The sequence below is a fragment of the Canis lupus genome, chromosome 4, assembly GCF_048164855.1.
Source record: "Canis lupus baileyi chromosome 4, mCanLup2.hap1, whole genome shotgun sequence".
In the NCBI taxonomy this organism is placed as follows: Eukaryota; Metazoa; Chordata; class Mammalia; order Carnivora; family Canidae; genus Canis; species Canis lupus.
In genome coordinates, this window is record NC_132841.1 from 59308274 (window position 1) to 59333678 (window position 25405).

Genomic DNA, 25405 nt, shown 5'->3' on the forward strand with positions numbered 1-25405 from the left:
CGAGCCCAGCCCGCCGCTCCCGGCCGGCCAGGGCCGCAGCACCCCCCCCCCCGTGCCCACCCATGGGCTTGCGGGCTGGGGCTGGAGGCCCGGGCCCCCGCGCAGCCCCGGGAAGCCGCTTCCCCGCGTCGGGGCTGCTCCACGGACTCCGGATTTCTCCAGCACCTCCGCCCCCCGCCACGGTACAGATGGGGAAACTGAGGCCCACGGGGGCGCAGGGACTCGGCCAAGGTCACCCTGCGCGCGGGGACCGGAGCCCAGATGCGCCACCTGCCCCCGGGCGGCGCGGGGAACAGCGCAGGTGGGCAGGGGCGAGGCTCGCCGGGCGCCCGCACCCCTGCCCCGCCAGCGCCCCCCACTCACCTCGGCCGCGCGCGGTCCCGGGCTCACCTGGCCGCGTCCGTCCGGGCGCCCCGCCCCGCGACCCCCGCCGCCCCCGCTCCGCCCCGGGCGCCCCTCCGCGCCGCCGCCGCCGCCACCTCCTAGCGGGCTGCGCGGGACCGGGCCGGGGCCGGGAGCCGGGAGCGCTGGGCGGGAGGGCGAGCCGCGCTCCTGCCGCCCGCTCCCCGGGGCCCTAGCGCCGCCCCGCCCCGCCCGCCGCCCCGCCCCGCCCCCCCCCCCCGGGGCGACTCCCTCCCCCGCGGGCTCGGCCCGGGATCCCGGCGGGCCCCCTTCGCTCCCGCTTTCCTCCCCTGCGCCGCACCCTTCTGCCTCGTCGTGTCTGTTTCCTCCTCTTTTGTATCTCCAGGTCGGTCCCCAAATCCTTCTGCTTTCATTTCACTCACTTCTTTCTGTCTCCCCAGCTTTTCTCTGTCCCTCCGACCCCTCTTCTTTTAAATCCTTGTGATTCCGTCCCCATAACTGACATCACCCTCCCCTCCGCAGCCCCTTCCCTTTCAGATCCAGATGCGGTACCCCTTAGACCCATCTTCCCTCCCCCTTTACAGCCCCGGTGACTAGAATAACTGTCTACCTTGGTAGGACCCGGACAAATGGGGACTGAGGAAGGTTGCAGCTTCCCTGCTGGCCTGGGACCCTCCCCTGATTTAACTGGTGGGTAGCAGAGCCCGGCAGGGATGTTGTGCGGCTCTTGGGTTTCAGTTCCACATCTTTTCAGTGAACCTAACGCCATTTAGATGGAGCTCAGCAGAGCCCCATGGCAGTGGTCAGTGTGCATCAGAGTCAAGTGGGGATGCTGTTAGAAGTCGAGATGCCCACATTCTAACACACCCTCCCAGTGGTGAGGAGGCGGTGGGCTTGGAAACAGTACTGATAACAAGCACCCTTCACACTCCCACCAGTTTTGAAACAAAACTACACTTGGAAAAATGTTGGCCTGGGTTTTCACCAAAGTTTCCCCGGGTTCCAAGTACTCCACCCCTTCAACCAGGGTGGTTCCACTTTCATATCAAGGTTCTGTGTTTAGATTTCTGCTAGAGGAAGTTAGAAGTGTGCTGATGTGAGCCCACCAAACCAGAGGTCCTGTGAAACACAGAACTGCAGGTGGCCTGGGTTTGGGACATCCCCTGTCCCCAGTGGGTGGGCTCAGAGTGCAGGAGGTCAGGTGACAGAGGGACAAACTCTCCCTGGCCGCTCCCATCCCTCTGGTTGGCCTCAGGGTCTGCAGAGAATCCCTCTGACCCTCTGGCTGCTCTTGTGCTGGGACTGTCACCTGGGGAGGTGGGAAACATGGAGGGGGTCCTGGGGATTGGCACCAGGTAAGGTACTGCCTGCCTTAGGAGTACATGTGCTAGAAAAGTGGCTATCGCCCAGCCTGTGGGAAACCAGGAAATAAACTGTGTGGGTGAGAGAGAGAGAGAAGGAGAGAGAGAGGGAGGAGAGAAGCTAGAATTACTGTGTGGGTGGGTATGAAAGAGAAAGAGATGGGGAAGAGGACAGAGAAAGTGCTTCAGTCTGTACGTAGGTGTGTGACAGTGGGTGTGCAAGAGTGGATATGCCTGTAGGAGAGAATGTGTGCGTGCAGGAGAGATTTTGAAGTGTAAGTATGTGAGCAAAAGAAAATGGAGAAAAGAACATGCTTTTAACCTGTATCTAAGGAAGGGAATATGCGTGCAGGTGGGATGTAGCTATGTATGCAAATCTGATACATGTGTCCACATGTGAAACGTAGGCATGAATGAGTGCCAGGTGTGTGTGTGGCTACTAGTGCATATCCCATGCATGGACATGTAGATGTCTGAGGGCATGCACAGTGTGCACGTGTGTGCAGATATGTGATTATGTACACGTGAGTGTTTGCATAAGAACATGTACGCATATGTGCACCCATCTGGGGGGAGTGCAAGCGTGTGTGTGAGTGCACATGTGAGGTGTACGTGAACCTTGCTCCCCACACCATTGCCCTCCTATTCTGGTCACTGTGGAGTGTGGAAGTGAGAAGCAGTGTGGCTGGCATCCTGCCCAGCCTCCTGCTCTGTCTACCCTCTCTCCCAAAGCCACAGATGCGGGAGGGGCTGGATCAGCAGTGGATCCCAAGTCTCCTTAAGTGTATTGGGGTGGAGGGATATGGCTTAGCAGAATTACCCCCCCTTCCCATCCTCCAGAGCTTGAACAACCTTTTTCCAGCCCTAGGTGGGTGGAAGAACACAGCCTGCTGCCTAGTTTCCATGGAGACAAGGCAGCACAGAAGGTGGTTGAAAGCCTGGGCCCGGACCTCCTGGGGTTCAAATCTCTGCTCCTCCACCCACAGGCCTGAGATGGTGAACAAGTCACTTAAACTCATTGTGCCTTAGTTTCCTCATCTGTGAAGCAGGGCTAAGAACAGTATGAACTTCATAGGGTTGTTTAGAGGATGAAATGTAGAAACCCGTACAAGATAATTAGGATAGCATGTGTGGCAGCTGAACTGAGGTGCAAAAGCCCCAAGCTCCAACTCTAGCTTTGCACCAACATACTGTGTGACCTTGGACAGGCTGCTTGCCATCTGCCTGCCACCTCTGGGCTTTAGAGTCTCCACAAGATTATCTCCACAATAATCTCAGGTTCAGGGCTCTGTTGGTGAGCTCTGGACCAACTACCCCTAGCCCAATCATGTGCCCTACCCAACACTTGGCTGCCCGTATATATTCTCTCCTGATGGCAGGACACTGGAGCTGCAGGCTGCTGCCCACCTCATCTCTCTGCACCCCTTGCCCCTCCAACCAAGGACCCCAGCCTGCCAAGGACCCTACTCTGCCCTGCTTGGCTGGTACTCAGGCTATAGAGAGATGGCACCAGCACCTGCCCACCCCAGGTGGTGGGTGCCCAAGGCAGAAAATGCCATGACCCATACTTAAAACTGCCAGGGGGCACTCAAGAGAAGCAGATATAATTGTGGAAGGACGGGTGTAATTGTCTGAAGATGCTTATAATCCTTTGGCGGTACTCAGAGGAAGCTTTAAAAGGAAGCCCTAATCCACTAATAACCTGGCAACTCCACAGGCTTCTTCCCTCCGGATCTCCAGGCAGAGAAAGGACTCTGGCCCCTCCCTTTCCCGAGGGAGCAGAAAGGCCAGTGTGGGCTCTGACCCAAGACCACCCGGATTTCTACTCTCCTACAAGATCCAGCTTCCTACCTGCCTCCACCTCCAGGAAGACTTCCCAGAGACATCCTCCTAAGGTCACTCCCGCCCCATCCGTCCCTAGAAATGTCCAGGATGGAACTGGAGACCATCTGGCTGGACGTTAAAGGAAGAAATGAACCGGATTGTCAGGACGAAGAATGTGATCATAGTCTCGATTCCAGCACTGACTGTGTGACTTGGGGCAAGGGACTGAGGTCTCTGTGGAATGTGGAGCCTCGAAAGGCTATGTAGTGAGATGGACGAGAAATGACCTAGCTCTATGTGAGGAGCCAACATGATTCATTCAAGGGGCCCCTCTCCTCCCTTCACCCGTGGTCTCTTCCACTGCAGGAGGTCACAGACAGAACTCTCCCCTTGTAAATCCAGAATACGGTGGTGGCTTAGAACAAAGCCCCATGTTCAAAAGACCATGGCTGGTCTTTTGAGTGAGTGAGCAGCTTACTAGTCAGGAGTCTTAGACAAGTCACTTATATTCTTTGGACCTCAATCTTCTCATCCGTATAACAGAAATAATCATAGTATGGACATTGCTGTGAGGTTAAGTGAAATGACATACGTAAAGCTCCTAGCACCGTGGGTTTGGCACAGAAGGGCTTAAGGAATAACAGCTTTCATACTGTTGAGTCAGTGATGATTGTTTTAATAATTATTAATGTCCGCCACATGATCACTCTAAAATTTCCAGAACACTACCCCGATCTAAGATCATCGCACCCTCACAATAGCTCTATGAGGTAGAGAGGGCTCCTATTTTAATTTTATTTTCATGAATGATGAAACGGAATCTCACCAAGGGAAAGCAATTTGCTGGGGTTTGGCCGGTTGCTCTCAGCTCTGGGACCGGCACCCACGGCTCCTGACCCTCAGCCAGGGTCTATAAGAGGGAAGGGAGTGGGCCCTGGGGCTTCCTGGCTTTCGGGACCCGAGTGTGGGCTGACTCTGGTGTGAGGGCCCATCTCAAGTTCAAGGCTGCTGGGCCCTCTTGGGGTCCTCCTTCTCCGGGCCCTTCATGCGTTGAAGGCAGCTGCTGGATCCCACCCAGCTCCCTGTGTGACCCGAGTGTGGGGGAGTGGGGCGGGGTGGGGGGTGGTTGCTGCCTGCCGTGGGGGGTGGTCAGAGCCCGGTGAGAATTATTTCAGAGGAGAGAGTGGGTGGGGGGGCCGGGGGATGGCAGCCAGGGCGGCAGAGACACGAGGTGTTCTTCCAGTTTCCTGACGCATTAGCCCTCCCAGGCCTGTGTCCCCCACACGCCCTGTGCCCCCAGCATCTGCTGGCGGCGGCTCCTGCCTCAGCGAGCATGGCTGGGCTCACGTCCTCCCCATCTGGACCCACTTCAGCGTTTCCATGGGCCCGGGCAATGGAGGTGATTCAGTGTGGGTTTCCCTGTCCTGCTCTGCTCTGCTGTCTCCTGAGCCTGCGGGGTGGGGTTGGGGGGGATGATCTCCCTCCTTTCCTTCCTCCCTCCCTTCCTTCATTCCTCCTCTTTCCCTCCCTCCTGGCTTTCCTGCCAGGCGGGCACCCTGAGCTCTTCCCTATACACCATCCTTGGGTCCTCGCTGCAGCCCAGGTGATACAGATGCTGCCCCTGTCATCCCGAACAGATAAGAAACTGAGGCCTGGGTGAGGAATGTGGCCCCAACTCAGCCGCCCATGGGCCAAGAGACTCGGAGCAGTCTCTTCCTCACTCTGGGCCTCAGTTTTTCCATCTGTAAAATTAGGAGGTCAGATGGGATCAAAGGCTTCATTCAGTCTGTACCCTGAAAACTCCACGAGGGCAGCAACCTCATCTGCTCTGCCCGGCGCTATATCCAGTACCCTCGATGTCCAGCACCCTCAAGTAGCCGCCACTCCGCAGGTTCAGTGAGGCACCCCTGCCCTGTCATTGCCTGGGACCGAGGCCATTTGTTGCCATGAATGATTAAGGGCAGACAAGAGTGAGAGACGGACTTCTGTTTAACCAAGCGTGATAGCAGGGCTTTCTCTCGCGTACTTCTCACTTGCCCTCTTTGGCAGAGAAAAGAGTGGGCATAGATGCGGTGCAGCTGGAACTGCACGTAACTCCGGCCTCCCCTGCCTCGCCCCCCACGGCTGCTAATTGGGGCGTGTCCGTGGGACTGTGGGGGACTGTTATGCATCATGGGGAAGTATGGTCAGGAGCCCCGGGGGGTCCCCAATGGGCTCTGGCAGTCCAGAAAACGGATGTGAACTTACCTGGTTTCTGGGCGACCCTGGGCCCAGTGCGGGGGCTGAGGCTGGCTGTCATCGCCTGCTGAGCCTTCGCTGCGTCCCAGTCCTGGCTGGCCCTGCTATCTCGCTGGGGCCCCTCTCGTGCTTCCCTGGAGCAGGCAGGTCGCTGGGTGCCCAGGGCATTGGGCAGCTCTGGTGCCCCTTGGGTGGCTCTGCAGGCAGATTTGTCCCTGTTCCTGTTGGCCACCCTGTCCTCCTGCAAATTCATGAGCCCTGACTCTCCCTGCAGGCCCTCCTCACTGCTGCTCTCCTCAGCTTCCAGGGCCAGACACCTGTAGCTCCCATCAGGGATCCGGAAGGGGGTAGGCCTGTCTTCGTTGAGTCCATGGGGTGGAGGTGGGAGGTGGGGACCCAGCATGGTGCTGCCTCTCCTTAGTGATGCAGAGAAGCCAGGGCCTGGAGGGGCCTGGCCGGCCACCTGTGTGTGTGAGCACCGGGTCTTTGCTCCTCTTGGGGTCTCCTCTGGCTCTCTGCAGCTTTGTCTTCCTCAGCCAAGTCACAGAGCTGGGGCAAGGTCCGACTGTGGGGCCCTCCTGGGCTGGGTGGGGTGGCAGACCCCAAGCCCCCAAGCCCTTCTCTCAACCCGTGTCTGGTCTGTGAGGCCCTCCTTTACGATGATCTACCTGCACAGGGAGAAATGAAACAGCACATGAGACAGTCTGCTGGGTGTCCTGGGCTGGATTTCTGAGACTTGCTCACCTTGAGGTGGCCCTGAGAACTGGCTAGGGTTTGGGGTACAGGTCTCACATGCTCATGGGAAAGCCCCAATCTTCAGCCATTTGACATCGCAAATTTTCACCATATCCTTATGCCACCTGACGCACTATTTGCTTAATATTTTTCCATAAATCAACTTTAAATAACTTACTCCTGTTACTTCAGACTTATCTTAAGCAATAATTGCAGGAAAACCACAAGTATGTTGTGCTAAGTCGTTTCCCCCCAATACACATTAAATAAACATCTAGTTATTTAAAAATACTTAACTGGGCACCGCCTAGAAAGAATTCTCTCATATGCCAGCAAAGGTACATACACTACAGGAATCACAGAAACAATGGGGTGGAGGACACAACACTGGGGTCAAGGACGCCTCCCCCCCAAACTCCTTGCCAGGAGGATGTGAACCAAGGGGAACGGCACAGCTGTGTGCTTTTGTGCCAAGGCTTTAAGCTAGAACCCCAGCTCTGCCACCTGTGAAGCTGGCAGCAAGTCACATGGCCTCTCTGAATCTCAGTTTCCCCATCTGTAAAATAGGAACTGTAACATCTCCAGTGTGGTGTTGCATGGAGGATTAAGTGAGAAAATGCATGCAGAGGACTCCGTAGGGTTTCTGAGATGTAATTTGATACACATTGGCTCTTCCTTTATTACACAAAAATGTCTTGAGCTTTTATTGCTTGGCAAACACCATAAAAGCTATTGGGCATACAATGGGGATGAAGAAGCTATGGGTACTCTGGCTGGTGAAGTCTTAAAATCTGGTGGGGGGAGCTGTGAATGATAACAAGGACCACAATAATAACAGTATGATTATTTATAAACGTTAACAATGATGAGAATTTCGGAGAGAGGGGACGAGGCTTCCCATAGGGTGTGCGGGATGCGGAGAGGGGATGCGTGGGAGGGGAAGTGGGGCGGAAGAACTGGCTGGGCTGGGAGGCAGATGGAGAGTGGGTGTGGAGGAAGAGGGAGGAGTCTAGGCTGCAGCCAGGTTTGTCGCTCTGGTGACAGGGTGATTTTGTGAATAGAGATCAGGAGTACATGGGAAGGAGCAGGTGTCCAGAGGAACAAGGAGATGAGTTTGATTTGGGGCTTCCAAGGGAGAGGAGTGTGGTCAGCTCCACACAGGGAGCCTGGAAAGCAAGGGAGAGCTCCTGGCTGGAGACAAAGGCTTGAAAATCATGGGTGGGGCCACAGGGTGGAGGTGGACAAGATGCCCCAGGATGGGCCGATAGAGTTTAAGACAGGGCCAGTGGCCATTTACACTGGGAGGAAACCCTGGGATTTATAGATCTTGGTTCACAGATAAGGCCACCGCTTAGCTGCGTAACTCTGGCAAGTATGCACTCTCTGAATCTCACTTATCCTATTGGGAAATGGGGAGAGATAACCCCCCCCCCCCCCCGCCAACACACACATAAAACACACACACAAACATACACACACACACTGGCTGGCCATGGATAGTGAAAATCCACAGTGTGAAAGTCTGTGGACACTAGTGACCTCCGGGCTTATACTGACCTCACCTGCTGTGGTGGTTGACCAGAAGGTCACTCCTCCGCCCCCAGGTGGGGTCAAGCACCCCCACCCCCTCACCGCAGCAAGCTGGGTCAAGGCATTGGCTTCTGGTTGGAGCTGTGCCAGGAGTGTGTGGTAGGCAAGAGGAAAGTGAAGTGCCTTCCCAGGCCCTGGGGCAAATCAGTGCCAACCAGAGAGAGGCAAACAAGCGTTGGGATCAGAGAGATAAAAGGCACCTGTTACAGCAGCCTCAGTGGCAGTGAAATGAGCACAAAGAAGCCAACCTTCTGCCCAGAGAAGAACGACGGGCACTCTCAGTCCTGAACACCTGTTCCATACTGGCTTATTCACTTAAGTTGTTGAAATAGATCTTCACGACAACCCTTTGAGAGAGGTACTGTTGTTATCCCATTTCAGAAGTGAGGAAATTGAGGCTCAGACAGACAAAATGACTTCTGCCTGAACCCAGCTCTGACACCTTGACCGTGATGGTGGAGACAGAGACACTGAGGAGATGGCTCCGGGGCCTCTCTCCTCCCTGTGCTTTTTCTCACTCACCAGCTGCTGCCAGATTTCCACACCAGAGTGTCACAGAATCTTAAACTCTCATGAAGAGCCACCAGAATTCTGAAAAGACCTCACTAGCCATGTGACCTTGGACAGGTGCCTTCTGTACTCTTGAGTCTGTTTGCCCAAAGGCACAATGGTGGGGTTGAGCCAGATGATGCTGGAGGGTCCATCCAACCCTGGCATTGCAGGATGCCATGATTCTAAGGCCTTGGAGCCTCCCTCCCCACCACCCACCACCAACAACCACTGCCACCACCCACACCATCACAGAGCCAGATGGCAACAGGCAGGAGTGGGCGTGGGGGGGCAGGGCTCCCTCTGACACCCGACAGGGGCCTCGCCTCACTCTATCTCTGCCTCTGTTTTGCTGTATTTGACGGTGGCCACGGTTTCCAGGAAAGAAGAGAGAGGCGGAAGAGTTAACTTTCCGCCACCCACACAAATATTTTTGGCCGGCTCTGTCTTCACGCTGCCAAGCCAGGAGGGAGGGGTTGGCAGGAGCACTCCAATGCAAGTCTCCCTCCGGAGGAGGGAGGACTCACAACCCAGCTGGGGGGCCTGGGCAGGCCCCTTGCGGTCTGAGCCCTGGAACACCCACTGAGCTCAGGAGCCCAGGGCAGAGGTAAGGTGATCAGGACCCTCAAGAGGAATGATAGCTGCCCCTTACTGAGCATCTGCTAGTGCACGGCCAAGCCTTTTACCCAACACTCCTGGGCAGCAGGTGTGTGAGTGCTGCCTACCGATGAGGAAGCTGAGGCAAGCCGAGGTAAATTTCAAATCCAGAGGTGCCCCAGTGCTGAGGGGTAGAGCAGGAGGTGAGTCCAGCCGCTGGGCTCTGTGCTCTCAACCTCTGCTCTCGATGGCTGCAGACTAACTCTGGAAACCCCCACAGGGGGCCTGCCTGTGTGAGCACATCTCCAGTGTGGGCAGGAGAGAGCCAGTGGACCTCTGCAGAAACAGGAGGGGGGGGCCCTCTAATTCTGGTTCCCCCAAATCCACATCCCTTATCTGGCCGCAGCCTCCAAGGGCACAGAACCTCGGCCGGAACAGCTGACACAGAAGGCACAAACCTGTTGTCCTCTTTTCAGAGAGGGCAGCTCTGAGCCCAGAGCCAGGGACTGCTTGTCCAGGTTGTCCAGCAAGTCAGATGCAAGCCTGGCACTAGGACCCAGTATCCTAGGCACCTGCTTCCAGCTAAGCCCTAAGGGGTCAGCTTTCCCTCCTCCCTCCTTTGACCTCCAGGAGTCCAAACAGGGCCTGGAGCTGAGCTGAGTGTCAGACGCTCTCTGAGTCCCTATCCATGCAGTTCGAGGGCCTGCCTGGACCTCCTTTGGGTGGGCCGCAGGAAACATGGCCTTGGGAGCCTCATGTTCCTTCTGCTGTTCCTTTGTGATGGGGGAAGGACACTGGCTTTGGAATCAGATCTGGGTTCAAATTCTGACTCTATCATTCCGTGGCTGCCTGACCCTTGGCAAATCTTTTCATATTTCTGAGCTTCAGCTTTCCCAGCTGCAAAATGCGTTAAAATAGGGCCCACTTCAAAGTGTTGTTATAGGGATTAATTGAAAAGCACAGGCTCATTCCTTCACCCTGCAGGGAATGAGGGGGCACTGTTGTATGTCGCTCACCTGCTGGGCTCTGGGGATGAATGTGTAGCCAGGTGAGTGTACAGCTCAGTCTGGCCTCCCCTGATTCCCCATCCACAGCCTGCTTTGTGGCTGCAGGGGAAGGTAGAGGGACTGAGGGGTGGTGAGGATAGAGCTTAAGTAGGTGCATTGCAGGGGTCAGGGCATGGGGTCCCGGTTTTGACTCTCCCACTGACTTAGTGAGTCATATTGGGGAAATCACAGGATCTGATTCTACAGTGGGGAGCTAAAGAGGGCAGAGAGAGGAGAAGCAGTCCAGAAAGACTAGACCCTCATTCCTCTGAATGCCTTTTTGCCCCCAGAAGACTCCATACCTGGCCTCCCCACCTGCGGTCTCTTTCTACAGGGTCTACTCCATTCTTCTAAAGTGCAGCTTTAAATGTATTGTTTATTTGCTCAAGGACCCTCCATGGCTCCCCATTCCTCACAGAATAAAACAAAAACAATTGCAAACAAAGGGAAATGCAGATTCAAAGGCAGATCTCATGATCCTCGGGTGAGGGGAAGGAAGGAGGGCTTCCTGGGGATGATGACGCTTCAGTTGGATTTGAAGAACCTTGACAGGATGTGCTTGGCATTCTGAGGGATGGAAGGTACTCCATCCAACAAGTCCCAGTGGAGGCAAGAAGGCAGGAGCATTTGGGGATGAATCGAGAGAAACACATGGGCCTGTATAGGCTGAGGCCTGGCCCTGTGTGGTAGGGCACAGTGAGGTAAGGCTGGAAGACAAAATCATGGCAGGCTTCAGTTACCTGGACTCCCTCCTCTGGCTCAAGAGGTGATGCAGAGGGCAGCCCTATGGGACTAGGGGAGCCGCTGCAAGGCTCAGTTCTTGGGGGTGGGGCTGGAAGGAGAAGGTGGGAGGCTATGTCAAGAGCTGGCGTGCAAGGATCTCTCCAGAGGAACATTTTGGAGCAATTTCCTCAACATCTGGCACAGTGCCAGGCACATAATAACAATAACAATGATAATAACTGATGTTTATGAAGTGTTTACTATGTCAGGTGCTGTTCCAGACACTTAGCGTGCAGTAACTCATTTGATCCTCATCACAACCCTACAAGGAAGGTGCTATTATTATCCCATTTTACAGATAGGGAAGTCGGGCTTACGTGACTTGCCAAGCTCACACAGCTAGTAAGTGGCTGAGTCAGGGTTCATATCCTGACAGTGTAGCTCCAAATAGCACTATTATCCACAAGGCTATACTGCCTCAATAGTGTAACTAGTTGATGAATGAATGAATGAATGAATGAGAAGGAAGGATGGGAGGAAAGAAGTTTGGAAAGGAGAAAGGGAGATTATCTCCAACTCCTGGTACATTGCCTGGCACATAGTAGTCACTCAATAAATATTCATCAAGTGGAATAATGAGTGCAGAGTGAGGCATAAACTGCATACATAGCCTAGTGGCAAAAATGGAGTTCCTGTGGAGAAAGGATGTAAGTCAGAACTGGTCCAGATGGTTCAGGATACATCTGCCCACCCCACCCCTGATTCCCCATACCCTGACAGCACCTCAGCATCAGTGGGGTGGGGGCTGGTGTCTGGCCTGCTCAGAGCTGAGTTCCCCCTGTCACTGGGAAGAGAGCTTCTATTGTTCTCAAGAGCCTGAGCTGAGAGTATATTCCTGCCTTAGTGCTTCTCTTCCAAGGAGGCGATGGGAGCCAAGGTGGGGGGTTTCTTCCTTATGGTTCCAAAGGAGGAATCTCAAGTCCCTCCAACCTCTAGAACAGGTGAATATGAGGAAGCCCAGAATTCACGATTATCTTGCTACATGTTCTCAGAAGAGTCACTTCCTTACAGTGGGCCTCAGTCTCCCCAGCTGCAAAAGGCTTTGGGCAGAATGGTTGGTGGGGGTAGAAGCAGCCAAGACTGAAAGTATTCCCGGGATGCCTGAGTGGCTCAGTCGGTCAGGTCATGATCCCAGAGTCCTGGGATGGAGATCCATATGGGGCTCCCGGCTCAGCAGAGAGCCTGCTTCTCCCTCTCCTGTTGCAGCTCCCCCTACTTGTACTCTCTCTGTGTCAAATAAATAAATAACATTTAAAAAAAAAAAGAAAAGAAACGAAACTATCCCTGAATCCTCCCTGGAGTTGCCCTGTCCTGGCATTTTCCAGTGAGTGAAGTCAGTTCCAGAGGGATATGCAAGCGTGTCCACACATTACTGACCCCTCCCTCCAGGGCTGCGGGACAGACTGACCAATCCTGGCCTCCTTCCTCCCTGCCTCAGCCTCCAGCCATCACTGCCCTGGCTGCCCAGCCTGCTCTGACCCCTCCTCCTTCCCTCTACTTCTCTCCTCCCCCCCCATCCCTGTCCACTTCCTGGGCCAGAAGGAGCCAGTGTCAAGTGGGCATCATGTGAAGCTGGGGGAAGCTCTGGAGGCATCAGGAAACCATCCCTTGGTGAGGAGTGAGGTGCTGGGAAGAGCTCCCCAAGTTGGGCACACTCAAGAGAGATGAGTGTCAGCTGAACCTCAGTTCAGCCTCACAATAGCTGGATGACTACACCAGTCACATCGTCTCACTGGATTTCAGTTGCCTTCTTGGTAGAGTGGCTACTCGGTCATTCATTTATTCCTTCATTCATTCAACATGTACTCACTGAATGCCAGCTATGTGCCATTGGCTATTTTAAGCTGGTGGTACACAGTGAACAAAAAAGAAAAAAAGCCCTGCCCACGTGAGGCTCACATGTTAGTTAGGGTGTGTGTGTGGGGGGGTGGATGATAAATAAATAAGAAAGTCTGTCAGATGGTGATAAGTACAATGGAAAAATAATTAAGCAGGAAAGGGAACCAGGGACTGCTGTGTATTATTAGGACAGAAAAAACAGTGATACTAATATGAAAAACCTTGACAGATGCCATCCTGTGTTTTTATGGCATATGTATTTCAAGTTCACAATTGTGTTAAATTCTCATATGCAATTACAAATACATAAAATCAACATTAGGTGGCAAGCTTGGGAACATAAGCCCTGCAAACCTCTGGGAGATTTATTTCTTATGTTAATATTCTGATTATGCACTTGTTCATTTCATCTTCCACTATGAACACATCTACTGTTCAGGATTGAGTATTTTTATAATCCTGGATATAAAAACATGCTTTCTCTTTGAAAGCATTCTTTTCCAAGTTCATTTAATTGACACCATCTCCTCAATATAAACACACACCATACAGTGAACTTGAGGATAATAATACTGATGTCATATAGTTGGGAAGATTAGACCAGGTCATGTATAGGTACTTGATAAGATGCAGCTATTGAAAAAATTATTATTTCTGTTAAGGGGTGATTGGGATATAACCAGAACAAAAGCTACCATTTATTGCATATTGACTGTGTACTAGGCACTGAATCAATACATTCTCTCAAATATGATATTGTTTATTCTCCACAATAACTTTATGAGGCAGGTACCTACTACTCTCCCCATTTAACAGACAGGGAGGAATGGAGGCCAGGGGCATGAGTCTGCCCAGGGCCCCAGAGCAGGAAAACAACGAGCCGGGACTTGAGGGTGCCTGTGACCTGAGCTAGCCACCTGGGGGTCAGTGCAAAGAACCCTTCATTCTGGCTGGTGCTCTGCATGCTCTCTGTGACCTGGGCCATAGCCCTCTGTTCCTGGAGCTCACACAATGACAGGGCTGAGCTTGGGGGCTCCAAGTGGCTTTCCTGCCGCGGATTGCCCATGAATCCCTGCACCCAGGATGCTGGAGGACTCTAGCTGCTCCAAACGGACTCGCCAAATCCAGCCTGCTCACAAAATCAGCCAAGTCCCATGCACGTCACATCTATTTCTGCCCTGCTGGGTTTATAAATATGTGGGCCTGGGAACCAGCTTCGACAGAATCGGAGAGACTGAAGTCATGGCTATAAATACAGGGCCAAGGCTGTCTGGGGTCAAGTGGGGGATGCCCGCAGGGTCAAGGCCAGCCTGGAAAGACCACACCCCAGGGGTCCAGCACTCGGTCAGTCTCCTGCAGAAGCAAGAGAATGGAAGCTCCAGGGGCAGGGACTTGCCCAAGGCCACTTGGGTAGTAAGGGTCAGAGGTGGGCTTGGAGCACCAGGCCCCTGGCTCTGAATAGAGCCTGTTCCTCACGCTGCCTACTGACCAGGCTCCTAAATACCTCGCCCCAACCCTACAGCTCTTCTGGGCTGAACAAATGCATATTATGATTCAAGTTCATAAAATAAGCTTCTACTAGTAACAGACTGCTTTTTATCCGTAAGATACATTGGGTTTCTCAAAAATTTCAGTTGATAAAGAGTTTAATGACTAAAGCGTCAGGAAATTACTAACCATATCTAAACTCCCGCTCAATAGGACTCTCCTCCATGCGGGGTGGCCTGGCTGCGTGCTGAGGCCTGCCATCCTGACCCAACAGCCCACTGTGGGACTTTCTTCCCAGGTCTGCACTCGGTGACGTAACTCTGAGAGCTCGAAATTGGCCATGGTGGGACTTGTTACACTGTAGAGATGGGCAGATGCTACAAATCCAGCTTTTGTTTCTCCCCCCCCACCCCCTGCCGGAGAGCCAGTTGTTAAATATTTATCAGCACGCCACTGCTTATGACCATGGCTAGTGAATCCCTACTATGCCCGTTGCCTGGCTCGCTGAAGTCGAGCCAGTTATTTTACCTCCGTGAGCCTCCATTTTTCCACTGGTAAAGTAGGAACCATAGTCATACCTACAGCATGGCTGCAGTGAGGCTAACTGAGCTTGTACCCCTAAGGGTTAGCACAGGGGTTTCCAAACTTATTACTTATTACTGTCTGCATGTTAGAATGCCTGGAGGACTTTCTACAACCTCCAAAGCTCTGGCCATACCCCAGGCCAATTCAATTACAACCTGTAGAGGTAGGGCCTGGGCATCAGAGTTTTTGGAGATTTCCCAGGTGGTTCCAACATGCAGACAGGGTTGGGAACCCCTGGCTCACATTGCCTGCCTCTTTGCAAGCACTGGGCAGCTGTCCAGGGAAGAAGAGAGAGAAGGGGGCAGTGGTGGGAGGGGTTGTTTGTTTGTTTGTTCTATTTAAAGACCCAGTCTGCCTAAAGTGTGCAGGAGATGCTGCTTCCAGGGACCACAGAAGGGAGTCTTTGCCCTCCCTTCCAGATGTACTCTTGGACACCCTACATGCTCCAGAGCAGATGGGCACAAGCTTATACACCCCAAGGAGGCCTCACTTATTGGTACTCAGCTGGCCAGCTGGGAGATGAAGAGGCCTTAGTCAGGCCTCTCCCTCCCCTCCTAGAGAGAGTAAGGCTGGCTCTTCTCAACCCACAGGCCAAGGATCCACAAAGTTTGGCTTAGCCTGGGAGACAGCAAGCTGCCGGCTTGGAAGACGCAGATTAAGAATAGAGGTATCAGTGCTTGTGCCAAAGGTTTGGGGCCTCAGCCCCCCTTTGCACTGGACCACCACCAATGAAAATTGGTGATAAAAATAAGTGTAAGAGTGGCCAATATATATTGGATTCTTCATGTGCACTAGCATATACCACACAAGCACCTTGGCAGCCAGTCTAGTATAGAGCCACACTCTCCAATCCAGTGGCCGCTGGCTGCCTGTGCTACCGAGTACTTGAGCTGCAGCAAGTTCAGACTGAGATGCGTTGTAAATGAAGGATACCACCGGATTTCAAAGATTTTGTACTCAGAGGAAAATGGAAAATGTTTCATTGATAATGTTTTAAGGATTTATGACATGTTAAAATGATGCTATCTTGGACTTAAATGAATGTATTATTAAAATAAATTCCCTAAATTCTTTTTTTTCCCTCACCTCTTGCTTTTTACTTATTCAGCATAGTTGCTAGAAAATTTAAAATTACATGTACTCGCATTATTTCAATAAACACTGCTGGCAGAGCACCGGGGTGGCTTAGTGGTTGAGCATCTACCTTTGGCTCAGGGTATGATCCTGGGGTCCTGGGATCGAGTCTTGCATCAGGGTCCCTTCAGGGAGCCTGCTTCTCCCTCTGCCTATGTCCTGCCTCTCTCATGAATAAATGAATAAAATCTTTTAAAAATAAAAATATAAAACAGTGCTGGCATGGAGGTCAGGAGGGCATACTCTCTAGCATCTCGATCCTGGGCTTTGAATTGCACTCTCCACTCTGCCACTTACTGGCTGTGAGACCTTGGGCAAATTATATAACTCTGTGCCTTGGTTTCCTTATCTGTTAAATTAGGATAATAATAGTAACTATCTCTTGTGGCTCTGGTGTGGATTTAGTGTCCTGGCACAGAGAAAGAACCCATGAAAAGTCAGCCATCGGGGGACCATCTGGCGCACCGCTAAGTGATTTCCTTGGATTATGTCATGCCTCAATAGGTGCCGAGCTCCCTGTCACTGGCAGTGAACAAGTGGAGCCTGGGGAACCCCTTGGCAGGCTGCTCTAGAGGTAGTCAGAAAATTGAATGTGGGCGGGGGACTCATTGATGAGATGGCCTTTGAAGATGGCTCTGGGTGACACTGCTTGTGCTGCTGTCTGCCCCTGGCTTAATGTTCACTGTGAATCTTCTCCACTGTTTCCTTTCCTCTCCCAGATTTTCACTCAACCCAACTGAATGTAATAAACACTTAAAGATGCCACTGGGAGCCAGCATCCTGCAGAACACCTTTGGGGAAAACAAAAATAAAGCAGATGTAGGGACGCCTGGGGGGCTCAGTGGTTGAGCATCTGCCTTTGGCTCAGGGCATGATCCTGGGGTCCTGAGATCGAGTCCCACATCAGGTTCCCTACAGGGAGCTTGCTTCTCCCTCTGTCTGTGTCTCTGACTCTCTATCTCTCTGTCTCTCATGAATAAATAAATAAAATCTCAAAAAAAAAAAGATAAAGCAGATATGGTTTCTGCCTGCAAGCAGTCTGGCATGGGCAGAGGGCATGAGGCAGCGACTTAGATATTTATAATACGAGGCAGAAGGTGACAAGGGCCATGAGCATCTACCTAACCTCTCCAAGCCTCGATTTCTCCACCTGTAATATGGGGCCAATGACAGAACCACCTTCTAGGACTCGTGAGGAGGATTAAATGAGATCACAGGGGAAAAGCACTCTGCACCATGCCAGGCACCCGGCCAAGCTCAGGAAGTGCTGGTCATCATTCTGGTCCCACAAGTGCCAGCATCATGTCAGTTTTGCTCACTGATGGTTTGTTCATTCATTCATTTATTCATTCACTCACTCATTGAATCAGCAAGCAGTTTTGGAATATGTGCTGTGAGCCAGGGCTGCTCTGGTTGCTGGGAGTTCGCTGGGACAAGTCACTCCCCTGCACTGGTAATGTTGAGAGCTGGGCTTAGTAGGACAGGGAAGACAGACAATAAACTAGTAGATGAATAAATAAGCCAGGTAAATGCAGATCATGAGAAGCACTCTGTAAGTGACAGAGGGAAGAGACACACCCTGCTCTAGTGCGGCAGCTATCATCCCTAGGACCGCACGCCTGGCACCTAGTAGGAGCTCACTAAATGCATGCTGCACAGATCTCAAATGAGAGACACTGTGGGATGTGGAAAAGGAGTGGACTGGTTCCACATGGAAATTTTCTCTGACAGGGGGTGGGGTGGGGCATGGGAAGGAATCAGACTGTCAGTCCATCAGCGACCTGGTCGGACAGGGGAGCAGGCACCCAGGTTGGAGACCTGGGTTCAAACTAGAGTTATGATTTGCCATGTCCTACGAGCCACTGACTTCAGGCAAGCCCTTTGTCCTCTCTTGCCTCAGTTTACCCCTCCATAAAGTGAGGAAGTTGGACAAGATGCTTGCCAAGAGTTCCTTCAACTCTGGTAAGTCTGTGGATCTACCTCACCTGAGATTCTGTGTCTTGGTCCCGGAGGGCAGTGGGTGGGGGAGCAGCATGGGGAGGCTGTGTAGCATGGAGACACCTGACTGAGGGAACATACCCAAGGCCCCCTGGGGACCCCCCATTTCTTTCAATGCCCATGTCTCTGCTGGGTCGTGTGGTCCCCCAAAGGCCTCGCTGTATAATTGCTACTCTCATGCCACATCCCTCACATCCTGTATCTGTGCTGTTGGCATTTCGAACCCAATGGAAGATTCTGATCTGCATTTTAGTTAGTTTGACCCTCTATGGAAAGGATTCCCAGTGAGTGGTGGAGTCAAGTTAAAAGAAAATAATTATCACCACCGACACCCCCTGCCCCCTGCCCGCACTTACACACACATACAGGATAAAATAAAATAATGGAAGGGAAACATGTTTTGTCAACAGTTACCCAAAGCTATTATTAAGGAAACTCTGAACAGACTTATCGAGGCAATGGCTGGCTGGCTGAACAAGTGTGAGGTGTGTGGCACCAGACACACAGGTGTAGGAAATAGAGGTACAGTTTTGGGGGTCAGGGCAGGTGGGGGAAAGGGAGTTGTAACAGCAGGTGCAGAAGGAGGAGGCCGGAGGTGCTGAGTCTGACTCTGACCCCCGCTTCTCCTCTCCATGGAAGCCTTGGCCCAGCGCACGCAAGGACACCCAGCCCCGTTCCCTCTGCTCTCTGTGACCATGGGCAGGGCGCTTCCCTTCCCCAGGCCTGAGAAACAGAGGCAGCCTCAGGGTGCTGCTTCATGGGGCACAGACATTGGGGGCAGCACAGAGCCGGAGCCTGGCACCCCCAGAGACAGCGAGGGGCAGCCCTCAGCCAGTGGGCTCTGTGCTCTGGGGGCCTGCTGGGTGGGGGTGAGGGGCGCTGGACAAACTGCATGACATTGGCAGAGTTACTTCGTCTCTCTAGTGTATTTTCCCATATGCAAACCAGGGCTAATTACAGTGCCCACCTCATTGCGCTGCAATGAGGATTAAACCAGTTCATGTAAGTAAAGGGCTTAGAGCTCACCAGTAAATACCCGGTACGTGTTATTGTGGTTGCAGTGAAGGGCTGAGCCAGGGGTTCCAGAAACCCTCCATCTCAGCACCTGCCCTCCAGCTCAGAGTTGCCGCACCATGTGTGTGCGTGTGGGCGTATGTGTGTCTTGTATGTGTGTATGTGTGCATGTCTCTCTGCATGTGACTATATGCCTGTGTGTGTCTCTGTGTGTCTATCTGTGCCTCTGTGTGTGTATCCGCATGCCTGTGTGCAGCTGTGTATGTGTGTCTGTGTATCTGTGTGTGCGCGCGCACGTGTGTGGGGTGGCTGTGGAGTCTGTGTGCAACACTGCTGGGAGTGGCCCAGGAGGTGGCTCCGCCAGACCAAACAACCCCAGTGCTCCAAGCTCCAGGCTTTTCTCTGACTCTGTTTGCTTTCTTTCTCTCCTTTCCGGTTCCCCTTTAACTGGTTCCTGCTTCCAGGGAGCAGAGCTGGAGGGAGGCCCTGGCAGGGTAGGTACAGGGCCCTCCCCTTCTCCCCTCCTCATAAGGTTTCTCAGCCCCTGCTTCCCTGCGACAACCCCGTGCAGGCCCCTTTCCTCTCTGAAGGGGTTCTCTGTCCTCCTGGTTCCCTCCTGGAGGAAGCCGCCCCACAATCCTGCTGGCAATGCTACTGAAGAGCGCTGCTATGCCCACCTACCGCCCGGGATGGGGTGCAGTGTTCCTCCAGGAGGTGGTTCTGGTAGTGTCTGTGACTAGACCCAAAACCAGTCCCCAGAGGAAAAGCCCCCTGGACTCCCTGAGCTCTTGACCACCGGCCTTCTACCTGTAAAGGCTGTGGCCCTGCCTGGGGATAAGAGGGATTATTTGGGAGCATTTTGAGGGGCAAGGACCCCCGAGGCCAGCCAGGGGGGCTTCAGGCCTCCAGGTCCCCATTCATTCAGGGCACTGTTCACTGAGCACTCACTACCTGCCAAGTTGGCTCACTTAACCCCCACAGACACCCTACGAGGCAGGTGCTATCCCTGCCCCAATTTTATACACGAGGAAACTGAGACTCAGAGAGGTCAGTAGGCTGCTTAAAGCTACAGACCCGAGAGGAGCAGGGCTGGGCCTGGAGCCCGAGGCTCAGAAAGAGTGGGTACTCTCCCCTCATCTCTGAGCAGTCACAATCCTGTTCTCACCTTCGTGAGGTGGTGGTGACACCCTCCACTTACGTCAGCAGAGTTACTAACAGGCCCAGTACTGTTGAGCTACTGTTTATGGGGCGCTGGGCCTCCTGTACCATCATCTCAGGGGGCTTTGTGACAACCCATTTTATAGATCAGGAAAGTAGAGCTTGAGAGATGAGCAGCGATCTGGGCAGGTCCCTCTGCCGCAGCAGGAGCAGAGCACGGGTCCACTTCACCACTTTTCTTTCCTCTCTTTTTTTCCTAACCCCACAGCAAATGCCAGCTTTCCTTGGCCTGAAGTTGATATCGTCACTGGTAGATCCGGGGGTGACTCTATGGGGAAAGTACCTTGCTGCCGCTCCACGCTCTACATTTTGCAAACCCAGGAAAAGGAAATCCAAGTGAAATCTAAGGAAGCGGAGTGCCCAGGGCATCACTGTGGCCAGGTTCAACTAGAATCCTCTGCCTCTGTCAGGACCCACTGCTTAGCACAGCAAGCGTTACGTGGCTAAGTGGACCCTGGTTGTACGGACAGCTGCATCTTCTAAATGGGAATGTGACTTTAGGAAGGGGTTGCGTTCTGAAGCCCGCTCCTCCCAACTGAGCAGTGCTACCTCCCGCACCCTGGTCAGGAAGATCTCTCTAGAATGATGCCCAGACAGCTGTCCAGCACATTATAAAGCAGGCTTCTGTTTGCCCTTGGCCTTGGGTGTAGCTGTTGGTAGTTCCGCAGGACCCACAAAGCCACTGAAGGCCACCTGGAATGTGATAAGTACTGAAAGCAGGGACTGTGCCCCTGACCCTGGCCAGCTGCTTCTCCAGAACTTGAAACAGCTGGTCCAGGCCCCAAGGGAACCTGGTGCCAAGGAGTGTGGACACTTCATTTGGTCCACCTCTGCTCCAGGGAGCCCAGCCCCTAACTTCACAACCTCCTAGAGGAACAAGAACTCCCTAGAAGCAGATGGATATTGCTCCATCCTCAGACAGAGCCAGGGAGTTACTGTAGCCTTGCTGAGCACAATGCCTCCTGAGGCTGGTGAGGTGTGGAGGCGGAGGTCCTGGGAGTGCAGGGATCTTGCCCTGGGCAACTACCTCTGCACCTGAAGGGGTCCTGAATCCATCCCCACCCAAAGATGCTGTCCACATCCTTGAGCCAACGTGTGGTGCCCTCTGCCTGCTGCAGGATGAGATAAGAAGGGACTGTCTCAGAAGCCATGCCTCCCGCAGCCGGGCAGGGTCGTGCTCGCCTCCAGTCAGTGATGTGACAAATCACAAATAAAGATCCGTGGGTAAACTGTCATTGTCACGAGTAACAATAACAGCATTGACCAGCCTCTTAGTAAGGAGGGGATTTGCAGGGGGCACATCCTTAACGACACAGCCTGGAGAAGGGACCGAGGGGCTATATCAGGGGCTCCTCACACCCCCTGCATCCTCCTAGGGGCGGTCCTGGGTTGGCACATAGAACACAGCCAAGTAGCCAGGGAGCCAAGGCTGAATGGCAGGAAAGCTGAAGCCAGGGTGGCCCCTCGCCTACCCGTCCAACCCAGTGATTCAAAGCAAGGCTGAGGCCGGATAAAGCACTTGAAAATGTCAGTCAGGGAACTATCTCTTTTCCCAAATTCCCTGCCTTTGACCTTGGGCACCCAGCCCTGACCTTGGGACGGGCTGATCTTTTTCCCCCCCGGCTCTGCCAATTCCATCCTCTGTCTTTTCACACACACACACACACACACACACACACACGCACACTCACACACGGTGTGACAACTGGGCTTTTCACTCTAATCACGGAATAATAAAACTACTCATTTGTGGAGGCCAAAAGATGGTTTACAAGTAGATCACACTGAGTCCTAGACAGCCAGAACCAACATTCTTCTAGGCATTTAAAATGGTAGAAGCATCAAGAGCACCTGTTGGACACTCTTGCTGGAGTGGACCCCAGGGACCTGCTAGCAGTCCCCTGTCTTCATTCATTTGAGTAGTTTATGCTTTCATCTAACGTATGTTTATGTATTTTTCCCTAATGTCAGTAAAAATAACACACAAGCCTTGTTAAAATGAAAATTAGTAGTCCACGTGGCACCATCTCATGAGCTACCAGGGCGGCACACTCCGCACTTCGGGAAATACTGACTTGGCCCAAACTTGCCATTGTAGGGATGGGGAAACTGAGGCTGAGGAAGGGTCTCTTCCATAAGAGACCTGTCCAACATCCACAGGAAGGTAGTGGTGGGGCCCACCAGAACCCCGATCCCTGCTCCCAGCAAGTCTCACTCCTTATGGAGAGAAGACCCAGGACTCAGGTCACTGGGGCCCCCGGGTACCCCTGCTTGCCCCAGAATCTGAGGGCAGCCTCCAGCCTCTTCCCTGAGGCCTGACCCCTTCTGGAGCTGCCAGCCCCCACTGCTGTCTCCCTGATGCTGTGGGAAAGCTGTCCCCTTGCTTGGGCTTGCTTTCCTCACCTTCCAGGGCTTCAGTGAAGATGCCTGGAAGTGAGAGCTTTGAAAAAGATGACAACAGACGTGGGAGAAAAGGCCTTGCTCTGTGCCTCAGCCTTTCTCTCTGGGAAATAGGCAGAGGTTTGCTAGTGTGAGAAGGCTCAACTGGGTTGGAGGAAAAGGAAGGAAGGAGGGGGTGTCCCTGCCTAGAAGGACCAGCGCCGACTCAGCTGGGGTCACCCCAGAGGACCCTTCCGGGAGGCAGCCAGCAGCTCCCGGGCTCTGGGAGATAGGGAGGAGCCTGCCCAGGACGCTGGCCACAGGAGGCCAAGAGGGAGGCCAGTCTGACCCTGTGAACAGGACCACACCGACCTGCAGACACGCTCACACGCACACACTCATCCATGCAGCATGTACACACGCAGGACTCAGACATCCACACGCACTTTCTGACATGCTCTCATTCGTGCAGATGCAAATGACCCCAACCCTTCCTGCCCCCGCCACCCAGCCCGGGCACACAGCGGGGGCCAGCCTGCCTCTTTCCTTCCCCCAGTCCCCAGCCCCAGGCTTGGCGGCGTCTCTGTCCCGCTGCCTGGGAGACACATGTGGTTTCAGTTAGCAGCAGAGCGGGCATTTCCGTCCCAGACAGCCGGGCCCTGCCAGGGCCCCGGCCCCACAGGCGCCCGCAAGAAGGGCCACCTCGCCCCCCGCCCCTCCACTGGCCACCTCGGGCACCCCAGAGGGCTCTCTCCCCTGGAAGACCCTGCTCTCCTCTCGCATGGTCTCCCCCTCACCTGGAGCCGGAATCCGCACCCACTCGCGCAGGGGCCAGCTGTGCCCGGGCCTCCGGCCACGACTGCCCGCCTGCCTCCTCGCTCGCTGTCTCGGAGCAGGCTGAGCGGGATGGAAGGAGGGCAGGGTGTCAGGGGGCGGGCGGGAGGGAGGGGAGGGGGCGTGTGGAAATGAAACTTTAATAACAGAGCCCCTTTTGTTTCCGAGCATATGGGATATTTCATACATACTGAAGACATTAGCCGTCTATATTTTTAAGGGCTCCGGCTAAAGGATGAATAAATACAGCCCATATTCCACTCAGCAAACACGCACATGCAGAGCGCTGACTTCTGGAGCATTTCAAAACCCAAAGAGAAAGCCCCCAGTGACACCGGACACTTTAAAATAAATATGTTTCCAAAACCTCTCGCTCGCCTTGCCCCCCTTACAGCCACCTGGAAGCCTTGGGGCTCCTTTTCTCCCACCCCCCGCCCTGCATGCCCTCTACCTTCCGCTTCAGAGCAGGGAAGCAAGCCCCTGGAATCCAGCCTCCATCCCAGTTCTCTGTCCCAGGACTGCCCGCCCCCTCCCCCAGCCAACTCCCAGCAAGATCCTAGACTGTCGGAGTTCCCAAAAAAGCTTGGAAATCTTTGCCTTCCTCTTTTCAGAGAAAGGGTACCAAGGCCCAGAAAGGGGCAGGGACTTGCCTGAGGTCACACAGCAAATCAGGATCTTGAGCCAAGGGGCAGTGCCTTCTTCTTTCAGTAGAAGGGATCCCTCACTGCCCTGCCTCGGGCTGGGGATGGGGAGACCCCAAAGCCCCAGAGGGAGGCTCTGGGGAGCCCCAAAGCTCCCCAGAGGAGCCCCAGAGGGAGGGCTAAGGTATGGGCTGGGAGAGTACCCGCCTGCCTTTCCCACCGGAGTGCAGCTCTGGGCACCCCTCACCCCCCAACTCTGGGCACGCATCCAATGGAGACGTCAGCAGGGCTGGGAACTGGGCCGGCCCCAGGAAATCCCCTTCAGGCCGGCAGATCCCAACAGGCCTGGAGGCCCCAGGTGAGGGAGACTCCCTCCCTGACAGCACGGTTCCAGTCCCTTGTGCCCTCCATCTGTTCTCCTGGGGAAAGAACGGAGGCCTAGAGGGGGCTGGGCCTTGGCCAGAGTCACATGGCAAGAGGACGGCCGGGTGGGAAATTGAGCGGGGTTTTCAGACCTTGTGCTTGTTGGCATGCTCTGCTGGCAAGCTATTCCCCAGCTCCCCAAGTCAGGGCCCCCATCTCCTGGTCTGTAGTACCTCCCACTGATGTTTATTCACCCCCAGCAGCAGTCTCTGCTCCCCACTCCTGTTAGAATTCAGTCCCTCCTCACCAGCTGTCTCACCATCCATTTAGTTGTGTACTTTACACAATGACTGACACTTAGTAGGTGCCCATAGGTGACTGACCATAACATGAACCATCGATTGCCATGACATTGCCTGAGCTTCTGTGGTGCACCGAGCCTTGCACCAGGCGTGGGGGCTGTGACATTTACTATGAGACAAGTCGGCTTCCTCCCAGGGCTCATGGAAGAGAAAGAGCATCCCCTGTGGCAGACAGCTCCACATTGAGAAGAAACTGAGGCCCAGAGAGGTTCAGATGCTTCTCCAGGCCACATTGGTGGTAAATAATGGGGCTTAGCCTCCAACCAGGATTCCCTGGCTCCAGAGTCAGTGCTTGTAACCCCCCAGGACTTTTTTTTTTTGCCTTTTTTTTATTGCCTGGACGCCACCCTGGTCCCAAGACTGCAGGGCTATATTGTTCTTGAAAGCCTCTACATTTAGTAAGCATAGGCAGGTAGAGCCACCTCGAACCCTGCATAAGGAAGGAGCATTGATGCAGGAGCTGG

The 25405-nt window shown here is 53.8% G+C and overlaps 1 protein-coding gene and 1 long non-coding RNA gene across 4 annotated transcripts in view; one reads left to right on the forward strand and one right to left on the reverse strand.

Moving 5' to 3' along the window:
• SYNPO (synaptopodin) overlaps positions 1-24432 on the reverse strand; it is a 54900-nt gene extending 30468 nt beyond the window's left edge. The window contains exons 1-2 of one of the 3 annotated variants that reach the window (XM_072824508.1): positions 24226-24432; positions 5796-6454 (exon numbers count right to left, since the gene is read on the reverse strand). In XM_072824508.1, the coding sequence (XP_072680609.1) occupies positions 5796-6189 (394 nt within the window). In that variant the 5' untranslated portion in view covers positions 6190-6454; positions 24226-24432. Of the gene's footprint in view, positions 1-363; positions 518-5795; positions 6455-24225 lie in introns of those variants that run through there. The other 2 variants (XM_072824512.1, XM_072824510.1) reach the window with 2 other exon arrangements.
• Positions 19564-21597, forward strand: LOC140631595 (uncharacterized). Its single transcript, XR_012029129.1, has 2 exons — positions 19564-19638; positions 20571-21597. It is a non-coding gene; the product is annotated as an uncharacterized lncRNA (long non-coding RNA).
• Positions 24433-25405: the final 973 nt, after the last annotated feature.